The sequence below is a fragment of the Stegastes partitus genome, unplaced genomic scaffold (genome assembly GCF_000690725.1).
Source record: "Stegastes partitus isolate 25-593 unplaced genomic scaffold, Stegastes_partitus-1.0.2 Scaffold130, whole genome shotgun sequence".
NCBI lineage: Eukaryota > Metazoa > Chordata > Actinopteri > Pomacentridae > Stegastes > Stegastes partitus.
Genome location: NW_007577861.1, coordinates 731,940 through 748,771, shown reverse-complemented (window position 1 = coordinate 748,771; position 16,832 = coordinate 731,940). Strand labels below are relative to the sequence as shown.

The 16,832-nt window shown below is 40.4% G+C and overlaps 1 protein-coding gene across 1 annotated transcript in view; it reads right to left on the bottom strand.

Annotated features, from left to right (window-relative positions):
• Positions 1 to 588: 588 nt before the first annotated feature.
• Positions 589 to 16,832, bottom strand: part of rapgef4a (Rap guanine nucleotide exchange factor 4a) — a 45,382-nt gene continuing 29,138 nt past the window's right edge. The window contains exons 6-31 of the mRNA XM_008278721.1: positions 14,872 to 14,936; positions 13,734 to 13,784; positions 13,518 to 13,624; positions 13,103 to 13,224; positions 12,820 to 13,003; positions 12,646 to 12,730; positions 12,209 to 12,269; positions 11,959 to 12,035; positions 11,708 to 11,854; positions 10,545 to 10,660; positions 8,747 to 8,832; positions 8,283 to 8,361; positions 8,018 to 8,168; positions 6,784 to 6,872; positions 6,598 to 6,628; positions 6,425 to 6,503; positions 5,125 to 5,271; positions 4,037 to 4,134; positions 3,613 to 3,738; positions 3,232 to 3,410; positions 3,040 to 3,130; positions 2,905 to 2,955; positions 2,589 to 2,676; positions 2,359 to 2,423; positions 2,189 to 2,243; positions 589 to 1,248 (exon numbers count right to left, since the gene is read on the bottom strand). Of these exons, the coding sequence (XP_008276943.1) occupies positions 1,121 to 1,248; positions 2,189 to 2,243; positions 2,359 to 2,423; positions 2,589 to 2,676; positions 2,905 to 2,955; positions 3,040 to 3,130; positions 3,232 to 3,410; positions 3,613 to 3,738; positions 4,037 to 4,134; positions 5,125 to 5,271; positions 6,425 to 6,503; positions 6,598 to 6,628; positions 6,784 to 6,872; positions 8,018 to 8,168; positions 8,283 to 8,361; positions 8,747 to 8,832; positions 10,545 to 10,660; positions 11,708 to 11,854; positions 11,959 to 12,035; positions 12,209 to 12,269; positions 12,646 to 12,730; positions 12,820 to 13,003; positions 13,103 to 13,224; positions 13,518 to 13,624; positions 13,734 to 13,784; positions 14,872 to 14,936 (2,558 nt within the window). The 3' untranslated portion in view covers positions 589 to 1,120. The remainder of the gene's footprint in view (positions 1,249 to 2,188; positions 2,244 to 2,358; positions 2,424 to 2,588; positions 2,677 to 2,904; positions 2,956 to 3,039; positions 3,131 to 3,231; positions 3,411 to 3,612; positions 3,739 to 4,036; positions 4,135 to 5,124; positions 5,272 to 6,424; positions 6,504 to 6,597; positions 6,629 to 6,783; positions 6,873 to 8,017; positions 8,169 to 8,282; positions 8,362 to 8,746; positions 8,833 to 10,544; positions 10,661 to 11,707; positions 11,855 to 11,958; positions 12,036 to 12,208; positions 12,270 to 12,645; positions 12,731 to 12,819; positions 13,004 to 13,102; positions 13,225 to 13,517; positions 13,625 to 13,733; positions 13,785 to 14,871; positions 14,937 to 16,832) is intronic.

Sequence of the window (16,832 nt, the reverse complement as noted above, 5' to 3'; positions counted from 1 at the left end):
TGGGTCGCCTCCCGGTTAGGACACCCGGGATCTTTCTGTGTGGAGTTTGCATGTTCTCCCCGTGCAGTGTGGGTTCTCTCTGGGTTCTCCAGCTTCCTTCCACACAGTCGAAAAAACATGCTGAGGTTAATTGGTGATTCTAAATGGTCTGCAGGTGTGAATGTGAGTGTGCTTGGTTGTCTGTCTATAAGTGTGGCCCTGTGATAGACTGATAGACCTGTCCAGGGTGTCCACCTGTCCAGGCTCCAACCCACCCACGACCACAGTGAGGATTAGGTGGTGTATAGATAATGGGTGGATGGATGTCTCTACTGAAAAGTTCAGAAAGTACCAGAAAGTTCAGCCTGCCATCAATACACTTTCACTTGTGATGTGTCTTCTACCATTTAAAAAACACTGTGTAGATATGTTAACAAGGTCAAATGTGTTTTTCTCCTTGACCCTCGACCCTTGAGTGAGTCTTTAAGTGGCAAAACTGAACACAACAGTAAAGACAGCACAGCAAACAAATACATCTAAAATATTTAATATTTACAGCACACAAAAAAGGTTTTCAGACATGTACGATATTTCAGGCTTTTAAAGAGAAATGTGCTCACATAAAAAGTCAAACAATCAGAATCCTCTGCATGCCCATTTCAAAATAAATATCTGTATACAATGTACACCACATAAGAATCTCACAAAGCTGAATATGTATAAATATTGTTTGATACAAAAGATACGAAACAACTGAATATCAGGAATATTGAGAGTTTGCGTTATTAAAGCATCACATAGTGTTTACGTCTGCAATGTTACACAATAATCTGATGAATGAGATCCCCCGAAGATCTTAAATTTCTTCAATTGTCTGAGTTGGAGATGAACTGATGTCCGCGTGACAGTGATATGAGAGGTGCTTCACCCGCCAACAATTACCGTTGTTAAAATATCACAAAATACTGTAATAAAAGGCTTAACAAGTCAGATAACAGCTTCTGAAACAATATCTCATTATCTGATGCATCATTAGGTCCTCCATGTGATTGCCTGTGTCGGAGTAAAATTCACACCAGTGCAAACACACGTCATGTTGTGAAGCAGCATCAGACGGTAACATCTTTGTCCCTGAGTGGTTTCAAGACCTGCGCGGCTCAAGTTCATGAGAGAGCTGAGTTAGCGTCCTCTGGTTGTCGATGACGCTGAGCTGACGGACGTAAGACCAAACGTCTGGGTGGTTCTTGCTCGCCAGCGGTGAGTCTGGACCTGATTTGAACAGAAAGAAAAACGTCAAGAATTGGGAAAAAAATAAAGTGAAAACCTTCTTTAGAAATCAGTACAGAGCTCTGAAATGTTTTAAAAGTTGAATCAAATATTCAACTGACTGATTTTTTTATCCTACACTGTAAAACGCTGTAAAAAAAAATATATATATATATATATATATATATATATATATAAACAGGAATTTAGTGGAATCAACTCATCTTTTCTTAATGCAAGTTTTTTAATTTTACATTAATTCAATCTAGAATATCTTGTATTTGTTGTCAGATTATTTTAAAACTTAGATTATGTAACATTAGCTGATGTATTTTAGTCTTTTTTTTTTATTCAGCTGAATTTATCTACAAGTTTATTTAGCTCATTAAATCAAGTTTTAAAAGAAACTAAACTAAACTGATAGCCAACTTCCCAGCATGCATTGTCGGAGAGTTGAAGCATTCCTGAGACTCTTTTCTGGTGGCTTTAGGAATTGATTCACAATTTAAAAATTTGCTGTGTGTCATTTAAAATGTTATGTGGAAGGTTAGCATTGAATTCACTACCAACCCCTGTGTACTTTAAAACAACTGGAAGCAGCTTCACATTTCATCTAAAGTATAAAATGGTTTCAAAACGTGGAGCCGATAATTGTTCAATTTAAACAACAAACTGACTCCTTAAAGTGAGAAAATGTAAAAGATTAGTAACAATTGTCTGAGAGACCACAGAGACTAGTTTAATATCTAACGCTGATTGAGTTTCTTCACTTAACTCAGCTAATATTGCTTTTCCAAACACATAAAAATAAAAAAAAGTATTCAACCTATGTTCAGTTAACTCATATCTTAAGACAGCAGAGGAAATTCTGTTTCTACGTTGAAAAAACTTAAATGATTTACAGCGTAGCTTCATGGATATAAAACGATCGATTGGGACTTACTGAACGTTTGGCTCCGACAGTATCTCACTATCTTCACTGTGTTAGCTATCATCCGCTGAAAGACAAAGAGCCACAATCAGCAACAAATGTTGGCAATTAACTGAAGGATAAAGAAGAAAATGAGATTTACACCAACTCCTAGACAACAATCTGCACCTGCTGAGCCTCACCATTTTCTCAAAATTGACCAAATTGTCGATAAATGTCTTGTTGCCCTCATGAGTGAAAGTCATGTCTGGAAAAAAAAAACACACACAAGGAGATGTTGTAAGTAAACTTAGAGCAAATTGTAGAGGTTAAAGCTGTTGAGGAAGCAATTCAACAGCAAAACAATTGTGGTGTACAGGCCAAAACGATGAGACATTAAGAAATAAACGGCCATCAGATAAATGGGTCTGACCTTTGATCAGCAGTGGCATGAAGGGAATGATGGGAGGTTCCAGTTTGGCCACGGTCAGCCGATACGCCCGGTGGTTCCTGGACGGGTCCTGTGGAAACAATCACACTGTTCTGAGATCTGCCGACTCTGTGTTAAACGGATCCATCACAGTCCTGACCGAAGGCCACGCTGCTAAACCCACAAGTGGACTCCAACCAGCTGAGTTTGCACTCACGCTGGTTTTCACTTCAGTATTTTCTCAGACAGAAAACAAAACTACTCAAAGATGGAGAGGCTTTGTATTGAAAAAAGTACCAAATTAGATGCGTCAGCTTACCATCAAGTTTTCAAACTCCACGTAAAACTTCTTGAATTTGCTGGGAAGTTTCTGTGAATACAAATAGAGGTTACCTTGTAGTTAAGGTGCTGATAAATCTAAAAACAAACATACAAACTGTGCACAAACACTCACCTCCCAGGTCTGACTCAGTCTGCTCACGGCTGGGTTACTCAGTCCCATGATGACCGCGAAGAAGGCGTTCAGATTCCTGTACTCCTTACAGCTTCAACAGAGAACATAAAATGGAAGTTTGGGTGGCAAATAAACAAAACAGACTCTAAGGAAAGAGAGAGCAGAACGGACAGTAAAACAAGATCTCCTTACTGGGCAGCGATCTTGATGAACTTCTTGAGGAGCTGCACTCGCTTGCTCAGCTGAGAACACAAACACATCTCTGTGATCACCCAGAACTGAATCTCATTAAACCTCCTCAGGAACAGGTCCAGGTTCACGGTGGTTTTCTTGACGTACTGCCTCCCGAATGTGTGGTAGATGAGTTCAAGCTGTAAGACGGCAAAAAAAAACAACAGCTGATTTCTCTCTGAATAACAGGAATAATAGCAATAGCTGACAAACTTAAAACTAGTTAAACATCTCCTCATTTAGAGTCAATAAATCAAGAAAATTTATCGGATACGTTGTGCCAACCTCATGAGAAATATACTGAATCATAGCTGGTAATGGAACCCAGTTGCTCTATCGTACCTCGTGTACACAGTGGAAAAGCTCCCAGTCGTAGGAAGTCATGTGGTAAGCCACATCCTTAGAGCTCATCAACTCAAAGGTGGCCAGTGACCCTGTAGAGGGGCCCTCCTGCTCGGGCAGAGGGGTCTGAAAAGCACAAACAATCACGTTAAACCCACAGAAACACATAAAAATGTAACCCAAAATGGCACAGTAATTTCTGTCCATTCAGTGGGATGCTTAAAAGCTAGCTGGTGGCTAATTTCATGGAAGACTTCACAAATATACATATGATGTGGAAAAAAAGAAATTGCTGGCTGAAACAGATTTTAGAGCAGCAGGGACATACTGCTGGGTGGAGCTGCAGCTAATCTACTTGCGATTCTGTGTTTATGTTGTGCTAAAGTCATCTGCGGCATGTGTTTTCTGAGAGATATTGACGCACCAAAGAATCCAACTGGTCCCTCCGGCAGACAAACAGGCGTCCGTTTATGCTGAGTGTGGAGAAAACCGAAACGTCGTTGGGCTTGAAGACAGATTTTTCTGTAGAAAGAAATCGGAAAGTGGTTAAAAACATACGTAACTCAGAGTTACTGGGAAATGTTGCACAATGTGTGTGAAACTTGTGTGGTTTGCACAAGTTAACACAAGTTGTTATTAAAAAGTTTGAAATGTTGTACAAACATTCATGTCTGACTCTGGATCATTTGTAATAACTTCACAGAGCCCTTAAAATTACATGCAATCCCATCATAAGCTAAATTTTCAGCTTTTACATTTATTCAAATACAAAGCTAAGACGCCGATCAGCTGCACTGTGTGTACTTCAGCATGATAACATGTTAAACTACAGTAAACATCATATGTAACAGATAAACACTGTGGACCTGTTAGTAAGCTGAGCTGTTTGCTCAGGGCCTGCTTTTCCTCCGTATTTACACAAAGCTCAAAAAAATCTTTCTGCAAATGCTTTTTTTTTTTTTTTTTTTTTAAATTTCGAAGTGGGCAAAGTGGTTGCAAAAGTTTCGGTTTCACAACAGTGTTCCGGAAGTTATCCCACAGTATACCACAGTATGAACAACACAATACACAACTCCACTCTGTCAGAGCAACTCTTTCATGCTTTTACATTATCACATATAAACACTAGCCTGGATTTTTCTTTGCAAAGCTACATTTTATTGGTCATAAATATATAAACTCTGTGATCATCAGCTCCAAGTAGGAGAGCTGATTTGTTTACTTGCTTCTGGTGAGCAATGTTCAGGTCATGTGTGCACTAAACAGGAGCTGCATAAGTGCTTTCTGGCAAAACGTCACGACAATAAGGAGCAGCCACCAACATCAACATCCTTGTGCTGAATGTTGTGAGAAAAACTGAGCTCAGCAGCTCCTGAAGCAGCCGATCGGAGTCAGCAAACCAAACGCAACAGGCCACTCATTTCCCAATACATCAGCCAGGGTGAACTGCTCGGGCTCTCCCCTTTGCTGTCTCTAATCATTTGATTAACACGTAGCTGCTGCCGCTCTCACCTCCTGCTGAGCTCAGGTTGACCAGGAGCAGGTCCTCCGCTGACCCCAGCTTGTCGGCCACGGCACCGATGACCTCCCTGACCGAGGTGGCCACAGAGACCCGGATGGTGGTGTAGGTGTGGTCGCAGCAGTAGACTTTGAACAGAACTGGAGGCATGAATCAGAGTAAATATGAGACTGTCAACAAGAAGGAATGAAGGAGTGGTAGTTTTCAACTTAGAGGTCAGGAGATAAGATGAAAAGGAACTTCTTTATTACATCTTTATGTCCACTCTGCTTTTCCTGTGAAATCCTGGATGCTGCTTCTTTTTTTTTTTTCTTTTCACACTATTCAAATGAAACAAACTGGTAAAGAACATCTACTGCATATCAGCTGCGATATCAGTGTTTGCATGTACATCCTGGTTTTCTTTTAAGGGTTTGGGTGGGAGGAACAAAACTGTATCAGCATTTCCTATTTCTAGCAGTGTTTAATAAGAGCTGCCTGTTAAGAATCAGTCAGCAGTGTCAGCAGTAATGTACATGTGTGTGACTGGGCAGCCAAAAGGGGGACATTAGCGGCATCATCAGCCTAATGATGCAACTGAGGAATCGACTGGCACTGCTGGTGTTTGCTAAGCCACATCCACACTGATACTGTGTCCAGACAAAACGTTTTAAGAGTCATTCGAATTAATAATCCTCATCCACAGTACTATGCGTGAAAATGCATATCACCTGGACAGTCAGGTACAATAGGTGTGCCTGTGCCAGTGTAAACAGGAAGCAGAGGGTTGGTTGAGTATAAAGTGATTTATATGGCTGTGATGAATCAGGGAAGGACCCACGGTGATAAAATTCAGTCAGGATGCACATGTGGATGTCTGTGTCACCACTTTCAAAAGTTTTCTTTTTCCATGTCGATACATCGACACCACAACTGGAGTTTCTGAACATCTTTTTCCAAAAAGTCAGTTTTCAGTAACTTAACATTGGATTTGCATGTGGAATGAAAGTCTCCTGGTGTTAATGTAATCCGACAGATTAAAAAAAACCTTTTTGTAGTAACTCTACACACAACTTGCATGCAAAAGAAAAAAAAAAACAAAAAGCACATTTTGGCAACAATACTGTAACCAGGCGATAATCTGTAAATGATCTGAGTGACCAAAATATATAAATCCCTGATACAAATTATTAAACTATTATCAATCACCTGAAGACTAGACAGAGATTACAGAGACAATTAATAGTATAGACTATACTGTATATGACCACAAGGTATTTATAGACCGAGCATGTTTGTTTAGTCTTTACTCACTTTCATCATTACTCTTGATTGGCTGGCGTTTCTGGAGCTTCTCATCTCCCATGCTGAACTGCCGCAGCAGGATTTTGTGCTGTGACAGAATAAAGCAGCATCAGTTTCCAATATGCACAGTAAAACATCTGGACATGATGTCTAATTTAAAAGCAATAAAGTCAGTCTCATACCTTTTTCTGTAAGGACCTGGCATCCTCGGCTCTAAAAAGGAAAAATTAAGCAGCAATGAATCAATCTTACCTTGTATGGGTTTGATCATTAACTTATAGAAACGAAACAGGAAAATAATCCTGATGGCATTGTTTGTATCATCAAAGACTTCTCATCCACATTAGAATCTAAAAACACTAACTTACTTGCGCTTTACAGTTCTCTCCAGCTCTGTTAGTTGATCCCTGAGGGTTGGAAGCACTTTGGCATCATTAGACACCGCCAAGAAAAACTCCTGCAAAATACAACGAGCTTTGAGTGAAGACAAGTTCTGCAGAAGTCATACAGAAATAAACTGTAAGATACATTTTATAATTAAGTTATACAGGTGTTGTGGACTGCTGGAAATAACCAATGAGCTGGTATAACCAAACACAATTATGTTTGCTGTTGTAAATAATTTATATGGTAGTAGTAAACTCTGCATTTTACATTTTAGAGGTTTTTAATATTTGTGAATCTGGAAAATGGGTTTTTTCCATAACCACCAACCAACACTTGCCTAAACCTTGACCTTACCATTCAAGAGTGCAAAAAGAAAAAGAGATTAAGAATACAAGTAAACCCATTGAACCTTAAAACCAGCCAGTCGGTTTGAAAACCTTTTTAACTTTAAGAAAATCACCAAAGTTACACCTTTTAAACCACCAATTGTAAAAATCAGGAAAAAAAAATCATTGGTTTTCTACATGGCAATCCTTGAACTACTTATAGATGACGATGGGTAACTAATCCGAGCCTAAATTGTGTTATTTCATCAAACTCAATTTATACTACATGCCTGTTTTTTTTTTGTTTTTTTTTTTTAACTGCAAAAAATAAATCATTAACTGTGTGTAGCACAAAAACAACACTCATCACAGTGACTCAGCTTCACAAAAAGTCATGTAATAAAATATTAATGACTTTTCAGACTGTGTTTACAAGAAGCAAAATGAAACAATTACGAAAACTAATTCAAGTTGTAAATATTATCTAGCATGTTGAGCCACTGTTTTCTACAGTATTGGTGACACCTGTGTGGACTTGGGGAAACATTGGACATGTTCATTCCAGTTTTTTTTAATTGTTTTTAGCGTTGTAAATAAGAAAATCAATTAAATGTATTATTTGTGGCATTATAACATTGTTATAACTCATAGTTTTGTTATACTTTGTCATACAGAAGACTTTCTCTCTACTTCTAGCCATGGTTGTGCTGTTTCCATAGGACTTTATATTGTAGTGAAAAATGAGCCCACAGTAAGTAAAAATGTGAAGAAAAAAAACACTCAGAGCCTGGTTGGGGCTCAGAGGATTACTACAAAAATGCATGTTGCTGCTGTGACTACTTTATACCCACAGCAGAGGTTAGAACCACACTGATATGTTCGGGCTGACCTCTAGGAAGGCCACCGAGACCTCCTCCTGCTGCAGCTGATCTCCAAGTACGGCAGCCCACCGCATCACCAGGCGGATCACCCTGCGCTTGTTGTTCAGCGTGTAGTCCAGCTTCTCCTGGTCAGAGCCCTGCGAGGCCTGAGCATGGTAGCTGCACAGCAGTTAAAGATCAAAACAGTGTAATTACAGCAAACAAGGCAGCTTCACAGGTCAGGAAATAACATTTAACCACATTAGGGAATTCAGTTCAGAGCTGAAAGGATATTGGGCGAGCAGCACTGGACAAAGTTGACTGTTTGGTATGAAGACACAGTGCATGAGCACAAAGTCATCCAAGGCTGAATCTGGGACACACACACACAAAAAAAGGAGACATTTGCGTCAAACACCTGCGTTTGCACTACAAGAACACATCAAAGAGTGTCATCAGGCCCTGGATCCACATGGCCCTGTCTCTGCCACCTCTGCAGGCAAATGAAAACCATATGTATCCACACAAGTGAGAGTAATTAGATCAGCTCTGTGATGTGTGGCTAATTATAGACGAGAACGAACGGGTCAGTGCAGAGCAGTCGGCAGAGGACAGAGAGAGACGGAGCCAGGGAGAGTGGAGAAGAGATGAAATGCACTGCGTAGGTGAAAACCCTCCACAACAAATGATCATTATATTGATAGATTGTATTAGATGGCACTAATCTGACGTCCTGGATGTGGCATGGTGAGCAGTACCTGACTCTGTGAATTGAGAATCCAATCGCATCATTTCAAGGAGGTGCTCCAAAATCTTCTCCGGCGTCCCAGACATTACCTTGTATCTGGAGCAACAGAGAATAAAGCACACCCTTCACTAATCAAGAAACACTGGCTCTTAATGCTTAATGACACGGCTATGGCCCTCGACTGATTTATGTTACTCCAACGTGTGTCTGTGATTGCTTCATTTGATAACAATCCTATTTACAATCAGTGTTCTTGGCCGGCTAAAGATGAAGGGGAGCCTGGGCTAAGTGGCACAAGAGAAGACAAAAAAAAAATAAAAATGTAGGGGCATCTTCTACGTGAAGGAGAATCAACACAATCCAGCCTCGGTTGTTTTCATTACTTGATAACAGCATGACAAGAGGGAGCTGCACAAGCAACGCTGTGTCTCCCCTACTCATGGGGGAGAACACAGGCTTGACACTCTCATGTGTGAGGAGTAGAGTTGATTAGAGGGCGACCCTGAACAAGTAATTGTGACTTGCCAGGCCTTCTTTTCCCCCTGGGAGCAAGGCCATCATTACCATTAATATGTCTCTCTATATTACAGCGACAGTGGTGCAGTGACAGATGCCTCTATTAAGAAAACACTCGTTGGCTGCAGTACACAGGATTGCTGTGTTTGTGCAGCCTGTATGTTTTCATCTGCTGGTCATATTAACTGGATTCAGGATTTTTCTTTACTGTACACAAACAGCAATGAAATGATCAGATAACAAGAAACATCCACACATGCAAACGCCTGCTGAAGCTTCTGTGCTGCAGACTTCCATTGTTGTTCAGAACTAAGGGCATCAGCACAATGGCTTATGTGGGAATTTGTAATGCTTTAAGATACCAAATATGTACTAATATACTTCTGAAAATAGATGCTAATAAACATGCTGTGTCTATTTATCTTAATAAACTTTTGCTTAAAAAAAAAAATACAGTAACTGCTTTAGGTTTTTTAAAAATCTGACTATATTAGTGAACCCTTTCTAAAGAATCTCATGTTCAGTCGGGACTAATGGGCTTTGGGTTTAGTTCCACAGGGTAGGAAAACTCATAAACTTTGTTGCCAATGTCAGAAAAGCAGACTAAGACCATTGAAATGTGACTGCTACAGTGCATCAGACTGCACAGATATCTTCAAACAATTCACTTTGAAAGTTTGTTGTCTGCTTTGCAGGATCAGTCGCCACACTGATGATTTTTAATTTTTTTTACCTTGTTAATAAGTCCACATGGTGTTTTTTTTTCTTCATATATATGCTTGAGACCATATCATGAGCGTAACAAGTAGGCAACACCATGGTGGAGTATTTTTGCCTTAAAACTGCAGCGTATCAGTGACAGTCTTTAAAAAAAAAATGGGATTCAGACTTCCAGAGTTTAAAACAAACCATAGGAACTAATCCTGTCAGCTTGCAGGGTTGGACTTCTTAATTTTTTTCCTTCAAAACTGGTTCAAACATATGCGGTTGAATTACTCTAATATTACAGTGTATGTATGGTGTAGCATAGACTAGCTTTACAGTGTTTGAGCTGAGCAGTAGGTGAGCTGGTGTGCTCGAGTTGCAGCACAAAGTGATTGGTGGGTAGAGACAGAAGCAGGGACTTCATTCTAAAGGAGGCAACAGTGTAGAGTCTAAGTATGTAACTCTGATAGATGGAGATGAGTTTTTAGGGGTTACGTCAATGACTTAAATCATTTGATGAAGCACTGTTTTGTGTCAACAGGTACAGCTCTGTCCCGCATTACTGTTTGGGTCGTAGGCACATTTACTTGTAATGGGAGGCCGATGATCCCTGGATGGAGGTTCGACTGCTGCTGAGACTCTTCTCTAACACCAGAACATCCAGACCGTGCTCCTTCAGTCGCACAGTGTTGGCCTCCACATCCTTCACACAAAAACACACACAGTGGATACATAAAAGTTGATTATAGAGACACATGACCCATATAAACGCTATTTAAGTTCATGTATGTGATCTGATAACACTGTTAAGCAGCTGTGATTTATTTGAAGATTTGTTTACAATATCTACAGCAAAATACAGGAAGAAGAAACGAGGTCAAAGGTAACAGCTTCCCGCTGGAGGATGGTAGTGTTACCACTGGATGGGGGTAAACCTGTGACCAAGTCCAGAGCAATATGGGACCAGACTGAAATACCTACACTGAAGAAAATCAATGAGATCCCAGTTCAAAATAAAACTAAATTTAACGCTTTTACAGTTTTCTTGAGTGAAGTGGGGACTGTTACATCAAAAGCAAGGGCTGAATTATTTAAACTGACTTAGCGACTCAAAAAATGTACTTTTAAATCAGTTATTACCTCACAAACAATAAATCATTTATTTTGTTTTTTATATTTGCAAGCTTGACACATATCGGTCTTATGCTGTACAGCCAAACTTTGTTCAACTCTATAGAAAATGTAAATTAAATTCTAGTGGAGACCAAAAGTTTCCTCAAATACCTGATATATCATGTGAGTCTACATGCTGGGGAGAGCTGGTATGTTTTTATTTAATTGTGTTGGAATGTTTTAGAAAGTTAACATGCATAGGAACACTTAAGAAGGGGAAAAAGCCAGCACATATACATATAGGCATTCATATAGGCTCCATATTTATTTTACACTAATCTCTTCTGCTGTATTTTACATCAAGCAGGAAATTGATGACGGCGACGGAGCTCCCAGATGGAGGTTTTCCACCCAACAAGTTTGCATCCACAGTTAATTAACCCCAAATCAGTAAAACAGGTCATTATCGACATATTTCATATTTAGTGTAATGACTAAGCTAATGGGTGCAAAGGCCTGATGAACAATCTTAAAGGATGCATTAAGTAACTTCAGCAGCTGCATTACTGAGTTTCTACCAACAGAGGGTGACAGTGCGTTATGCTGTTACATCCACAGACATCAACCAAAAACTCACCCTCAGAATCCTGTTGAAGTCCTCCTTGTCTACTCTCAGGAAATGACAGTTGTCCTCTCGTAGGACAATGGAGGCGGCTCGGGGGGCGTCGTTGACAAGAGCCAGCTTCCCAAAGTCGTCTCCTTCGTGAAGAGTGCAAACAACGCCCTGTGGAACAGTGTCCTGATCAGTTACCGACTAATGGATCGATGCTCTCCTCACAGCAACGTAATTACTTTGATGCTTTCAGTAGTCACGTGTGAAACAGATACCTTTCCATAGATGACAACGTTGACGGAGCCCTTTAAAATAATGTACCATGATGTGCCCTCCTCCCCTTGATTGAACACTGAGAGAGAAAAGAGACAGAGAAAAGCTTTAGTGGTCTGATATGCACACATCTAGTTGGATTGCTCCTGTAATGGAGTCATTCAATCATTAGCCAGATTTAATCACCAGCATTTTAGACAGTTATTGTCTTCATCAGGTTTTTGTGAAAAGTCATTTTGTCGCACTACTTACACACAGTTCCTGCCTTTGCATGGGACTCAAAGATCAGCACTCCTGCCAGCTCTCTCTTTACCTGCACAAACAGAGGAAACAGATTTATAAACCGGGAGGATCAGTACTAACAAAGAGAGTACTTTTCTCCTTGTCAATGCCCCACTGGTAGATTGTCCTAAAGCTAAATCTGGCTTAGACTTTTCCTTGGTTTTTGATTTGAGTGAACCCCAGTAGCAACACAAGCAGATGATTTTACTTTTTAAACGAAAGGAAAGAGATGAAAACATATATACAGGCTTGTTTGTTTGCATGCTTTTGTTCTCTCTCTTCCCTGTCACCACTCAAATGTGAACAAATGTGCTGTGAGCTGAGCGCGTTTTAGCTCCTACATGAACTGATTTTCTGCACAGTATCGGGTTTCTTACGTCCACATAAGACAGAGATTCTGTACTCACAGTGGTGGACAGGTGTGACAAGGCCTTAATATGGAGCAGCTCTTCATAAATGATCTCCAAATCATCTGCCGTTCTTTCAGACGGACTACAAAAAACAAGACACGTAGAAGAAATTCATCACAGTGATTCACTATGTTTCACATCACTTCAATGACTGCTTCTTTAGAGTCGTACTGTTTCTTCAGAATCATCCTCATGTGGGCATCAGGCCCAATCTGTGAGAGGAGGAGCAGAGTGTCCTGCAGCTCCTCTTGGCTCTCCTTCCTCTCCTCCTCGCTGGGTAAAGGGGCGTCCTCCTGCTCGTCGTCCAGGAAGCGATAGAAGAGGTACTTGTCCTGGAAGCTCAGCTCCTGGTCCACTGCGTCACACAGTCACACAGCACACAGCACACACCTTGAATTTCAGATCTCTGATTGGCGCGTGGACGTGTGCAGATAAATATCACGCAGAGTCTCACCGTGGTTGAGAACACCTTCTTCCAGCAGCACCTGCCACATGCCAACCGCCTGAACCCGAGAGTGCACGCAGGAGCTCTGCTGCATTTGCCAGTCGACCAGCTCGGTCCCCACACAGCACTGCCTGGAACACACACGAGTCTACGTGAGAGCTAATACAGGGCTGAGCGCTTATGTGATGTGTTTACTGTCGGATTTTCATTATTAACGGATTGTCTGTTCATGATTTGTGGTTGTTTTCTCTTGTTCTCCTGAAGAGTCACTATTGTCTGTTGTAGTAGCTTGAAGCTGTAGCTTAATATAGAGCATCAAAATAGATTTATCTTTGAGCTGCATACTGCTAGTTTGAAATAAATACATTTTTAAACAATCAATGCAGTCTTTCACAAATACCAGAGCAATAAGATGCCAACTCACTTGTATGTCTTCAGATGGTACTTTCTGTCTCTGATCATGTGAGGCGCCCTGGAGAGGATGGCGTTACGCAGAATCTTTCCTGCATGAAGGATCTTCTCAGAGGGAACCTGCACAGTAGAATAAAGTTAAATCTCAGCACAGTGGAGTCTTACTGAGTAGCTGCCACATAAACAGGTAATGACTGACCCCTAGGTACAGAAGGTGAGTGTTTACTACCTGAGAAATGCATTTAGGGTGGGGTTTGGCTGGGCTGTCAATGAATGAGTTCTGCAAAATAAAATGAAACAAAAAATGAGAGGAGCTGAAATGAAATTCTTCATGGATGACAGTGAAAATCGATATTAGACTCAGCGTCACAAAAACTGATGAGGTTTTGCTGTTGAACACATCGGTGCAGTAAACGTGTGAGAGCAGTCCAGTCAGATGGTGGGTGTTTTCCCCTCGCTGTGGGCCACAGGATGTCGTCCTCACCGCTACTGCATGACTCACCGCTGACGTTATGTTTTTAGCCTCCTATTTTAATTGAACTTATTACTTTGTATTGCTTCTGAGTCGATTACCAGAGTCCCGGCCGGTGCGTTCGGCTGCTCTGATGGGACGCAGATACTGTGCATTGTTGTATACATGCGCTCTGCTTTGTTTTTCTCCAGCTGAGGCCACAGGGTGGGCTGCAGGACTGTGACATTTAAAATGCATTCTTCATGCTTCAGAGAGTAGTGCAACTCATGCATTTATGTGAAGGCTTTAAAGCCTCATCATTTATTTACTAGAAATTAGCCCACCAAAGAAGCTGGGCTGTCATAGTTATTATTTATATATGTTGAAGTAAATTTAAGTTGTAATTGTTCGTTACATAACAGGAAAGCAAACGATGGATTGCGTCTTTTTTTTACGTACAGGAACAATTGTGTTGTGACTAAATCCCATGTAGGAACAAAGCCCAAGGCACCATAAATCTGCTGTAGTGCCACTTTATCAAGCCAGCGGTCAGGAAATGACAGCAGGAGAAAGGTGGGACAGGAACTGTTCACGACGGAGACAAGAGCAGCAGTCACCTTGTTTATATTTAGAGCAGCTTTAAACAAACTTAGCATTCTGCAAGTATTTCCATCCTCTGCTGGCGCGGCGGGCAGCGGCAAAGGATGCTGTTACGTCAGGAAAACTGAAGCTGTGACAGAATGAGTTAAAGCTTAATTTTAACTTGTTGCCAAACTTATCAGCTCTCTCCTGGACAGGAGTAAGACCAGTTATCCAGGATTATCACAACCTCTGACTGTCTTCCATCACGTCCAACACTACAGAACATAAAGTCTTGTGCTAAATCATGAATGCGTGTGAGTGTCAGAGGAATTACCTTGTTCTGATGTTTGGAGACTGAAACAAACGAGTTGTTGCTTATGTTCTCTTTGTCCGGCATTCCTGGTGGAAAAACAGAAGAAATGTTAAAATACACTTTGTGGAAAGTGACTTCAGATCTGTGATTAGGAATAAAATATTAGAGTGACTGCCAAACCCTGTATGTTCATTTATTTATTAGGAATTTAAATCACAACTACATCAAAATAATCTATTTGCTTCTGAAAGTCCTGCATAGTTCAGTCTTTACAAAACTGAATATAAGCTTTATGCAGATTCCTAAAAACACTGTTTTCCCTGAAAACAAGATTCGTTGTCATGTTTGATTCTTTTCCTTTCAAATTCAGATTCTTTAGATCCATCGTTTTCAACGTCTGATTGTGTGAGTCTACATTTCTATTTTTATTTATTTACACTTTTTCCTTCCAGTTTCCTTCCTTTCAGATGTGCCGATATTCCGTTCTGTCACTACAAGAAAATTTAATCAGAACTTCATCAGTGTATTTGTTAGTTTGCTCATTTTTCTACTTTGTGACTCAAACAGGAAATGTTTTTCATTTTTAACCACAGTCCTGACAGCAATCATGACTTTGACTTTATCCATTTAGCTTACAGCAGGACAAATTTAAACTGGTTTCTTTTTTTTTTTTAATTTAATTCAATCATATTCAAATTTGCATTTCTCCACATTTAACATGTTATTAGACTGTAGTGCCCTAAATGGCATCGTCGTTATTACCAAAGATTAAAAACCAATAAAAAAGGGCTTAAACCAGCGTCTATATTCTATATAAAGAATCCTATATAGGGACTGTTAGCAGGGTGTGGTTATTACTCCGTCTTGGGAGCTTTGGGCTTGTACTGTGCTGGTCCCCTTCAGGACAACTAACATAATCAGTCAAGGCTGCTCAGTCACAACTGTATCTGCAGGGAAACACTCAGCTATTCTTAGACGCGCCTCTCTGACCGCCAATACCGTAAAACCAGATACACAGTACATACAACACATAAATGTTGCATGAAAAAAGTAAATCACAAACTGTAACACTGGCTATACATTCAGGAATATGAGTAAAGCTTCTGTCTTGTTAACTTTTCTCACAGTGTTTGATGAAATTCCTGGTTTTGGTAAATGTTTTTTTCCTGTACAAGTTGCTCTTAGATTGTGTAACAGGTGTTTGGACCACAATGTCCAACAAGGAAAACAAAAATGAGAACAAAAGCGTGACCTCGCAGATATTTTTAGCACGAAAACAGATTAAATTAAACTCTTTACATCAGAATCTGTCGTAAAAACTGAACATTCATACATAGAAACCATGGTGATGCCGGACACCATCTTATTCCATTCCCCTAGAAAAGAACCATATTTTGTTGTCAACCATCTGCTTGCATCCCATTACAACGAGGTTCTATTTATAAGTTGTGGATCTGTGCATGTGTATTGTGATTCTGAGAAGTTAACACAGCTGTCCATCATTTTATTTGTGAAGCTCTCATACTGGCCCATGTGACACCACGCCACTCGTTTAAATGTCACATCAGTTCAATCACATTAATAGGAATGCAGCTTACAGTTGGCATGTGAAAATCAAAGATCAGACTTTCATCAGGATTTTTTCAGATTTCATGTTTCAGAGCTGAAAGAATATTTAACTGCAGTTTTGCCGAAAGGTGCTCAGGTGCTGAATGCCTGACTGAAGCGAGTGAAACAATGCTGACTCTAAAAGCACTCACCTGTCAACACCAAAGTGCTGTAAAAGCACGGTGTTGTTGTAGCTAAAAAAAAAAAAAAAAAAGCAGTTTAAGACATGTTTAATTAATTCGACTCGGCTTCGGTGCTGTTACCAAACTGCTGCGGACGCCCCGTACAGTAGAGTGCCTCAGCCTCCAGCTGCTGATGCTTGTGTGACTTCTGTGTTGGTGTAGTCATGCGTAGAGAGTGCACACTGTAAATCC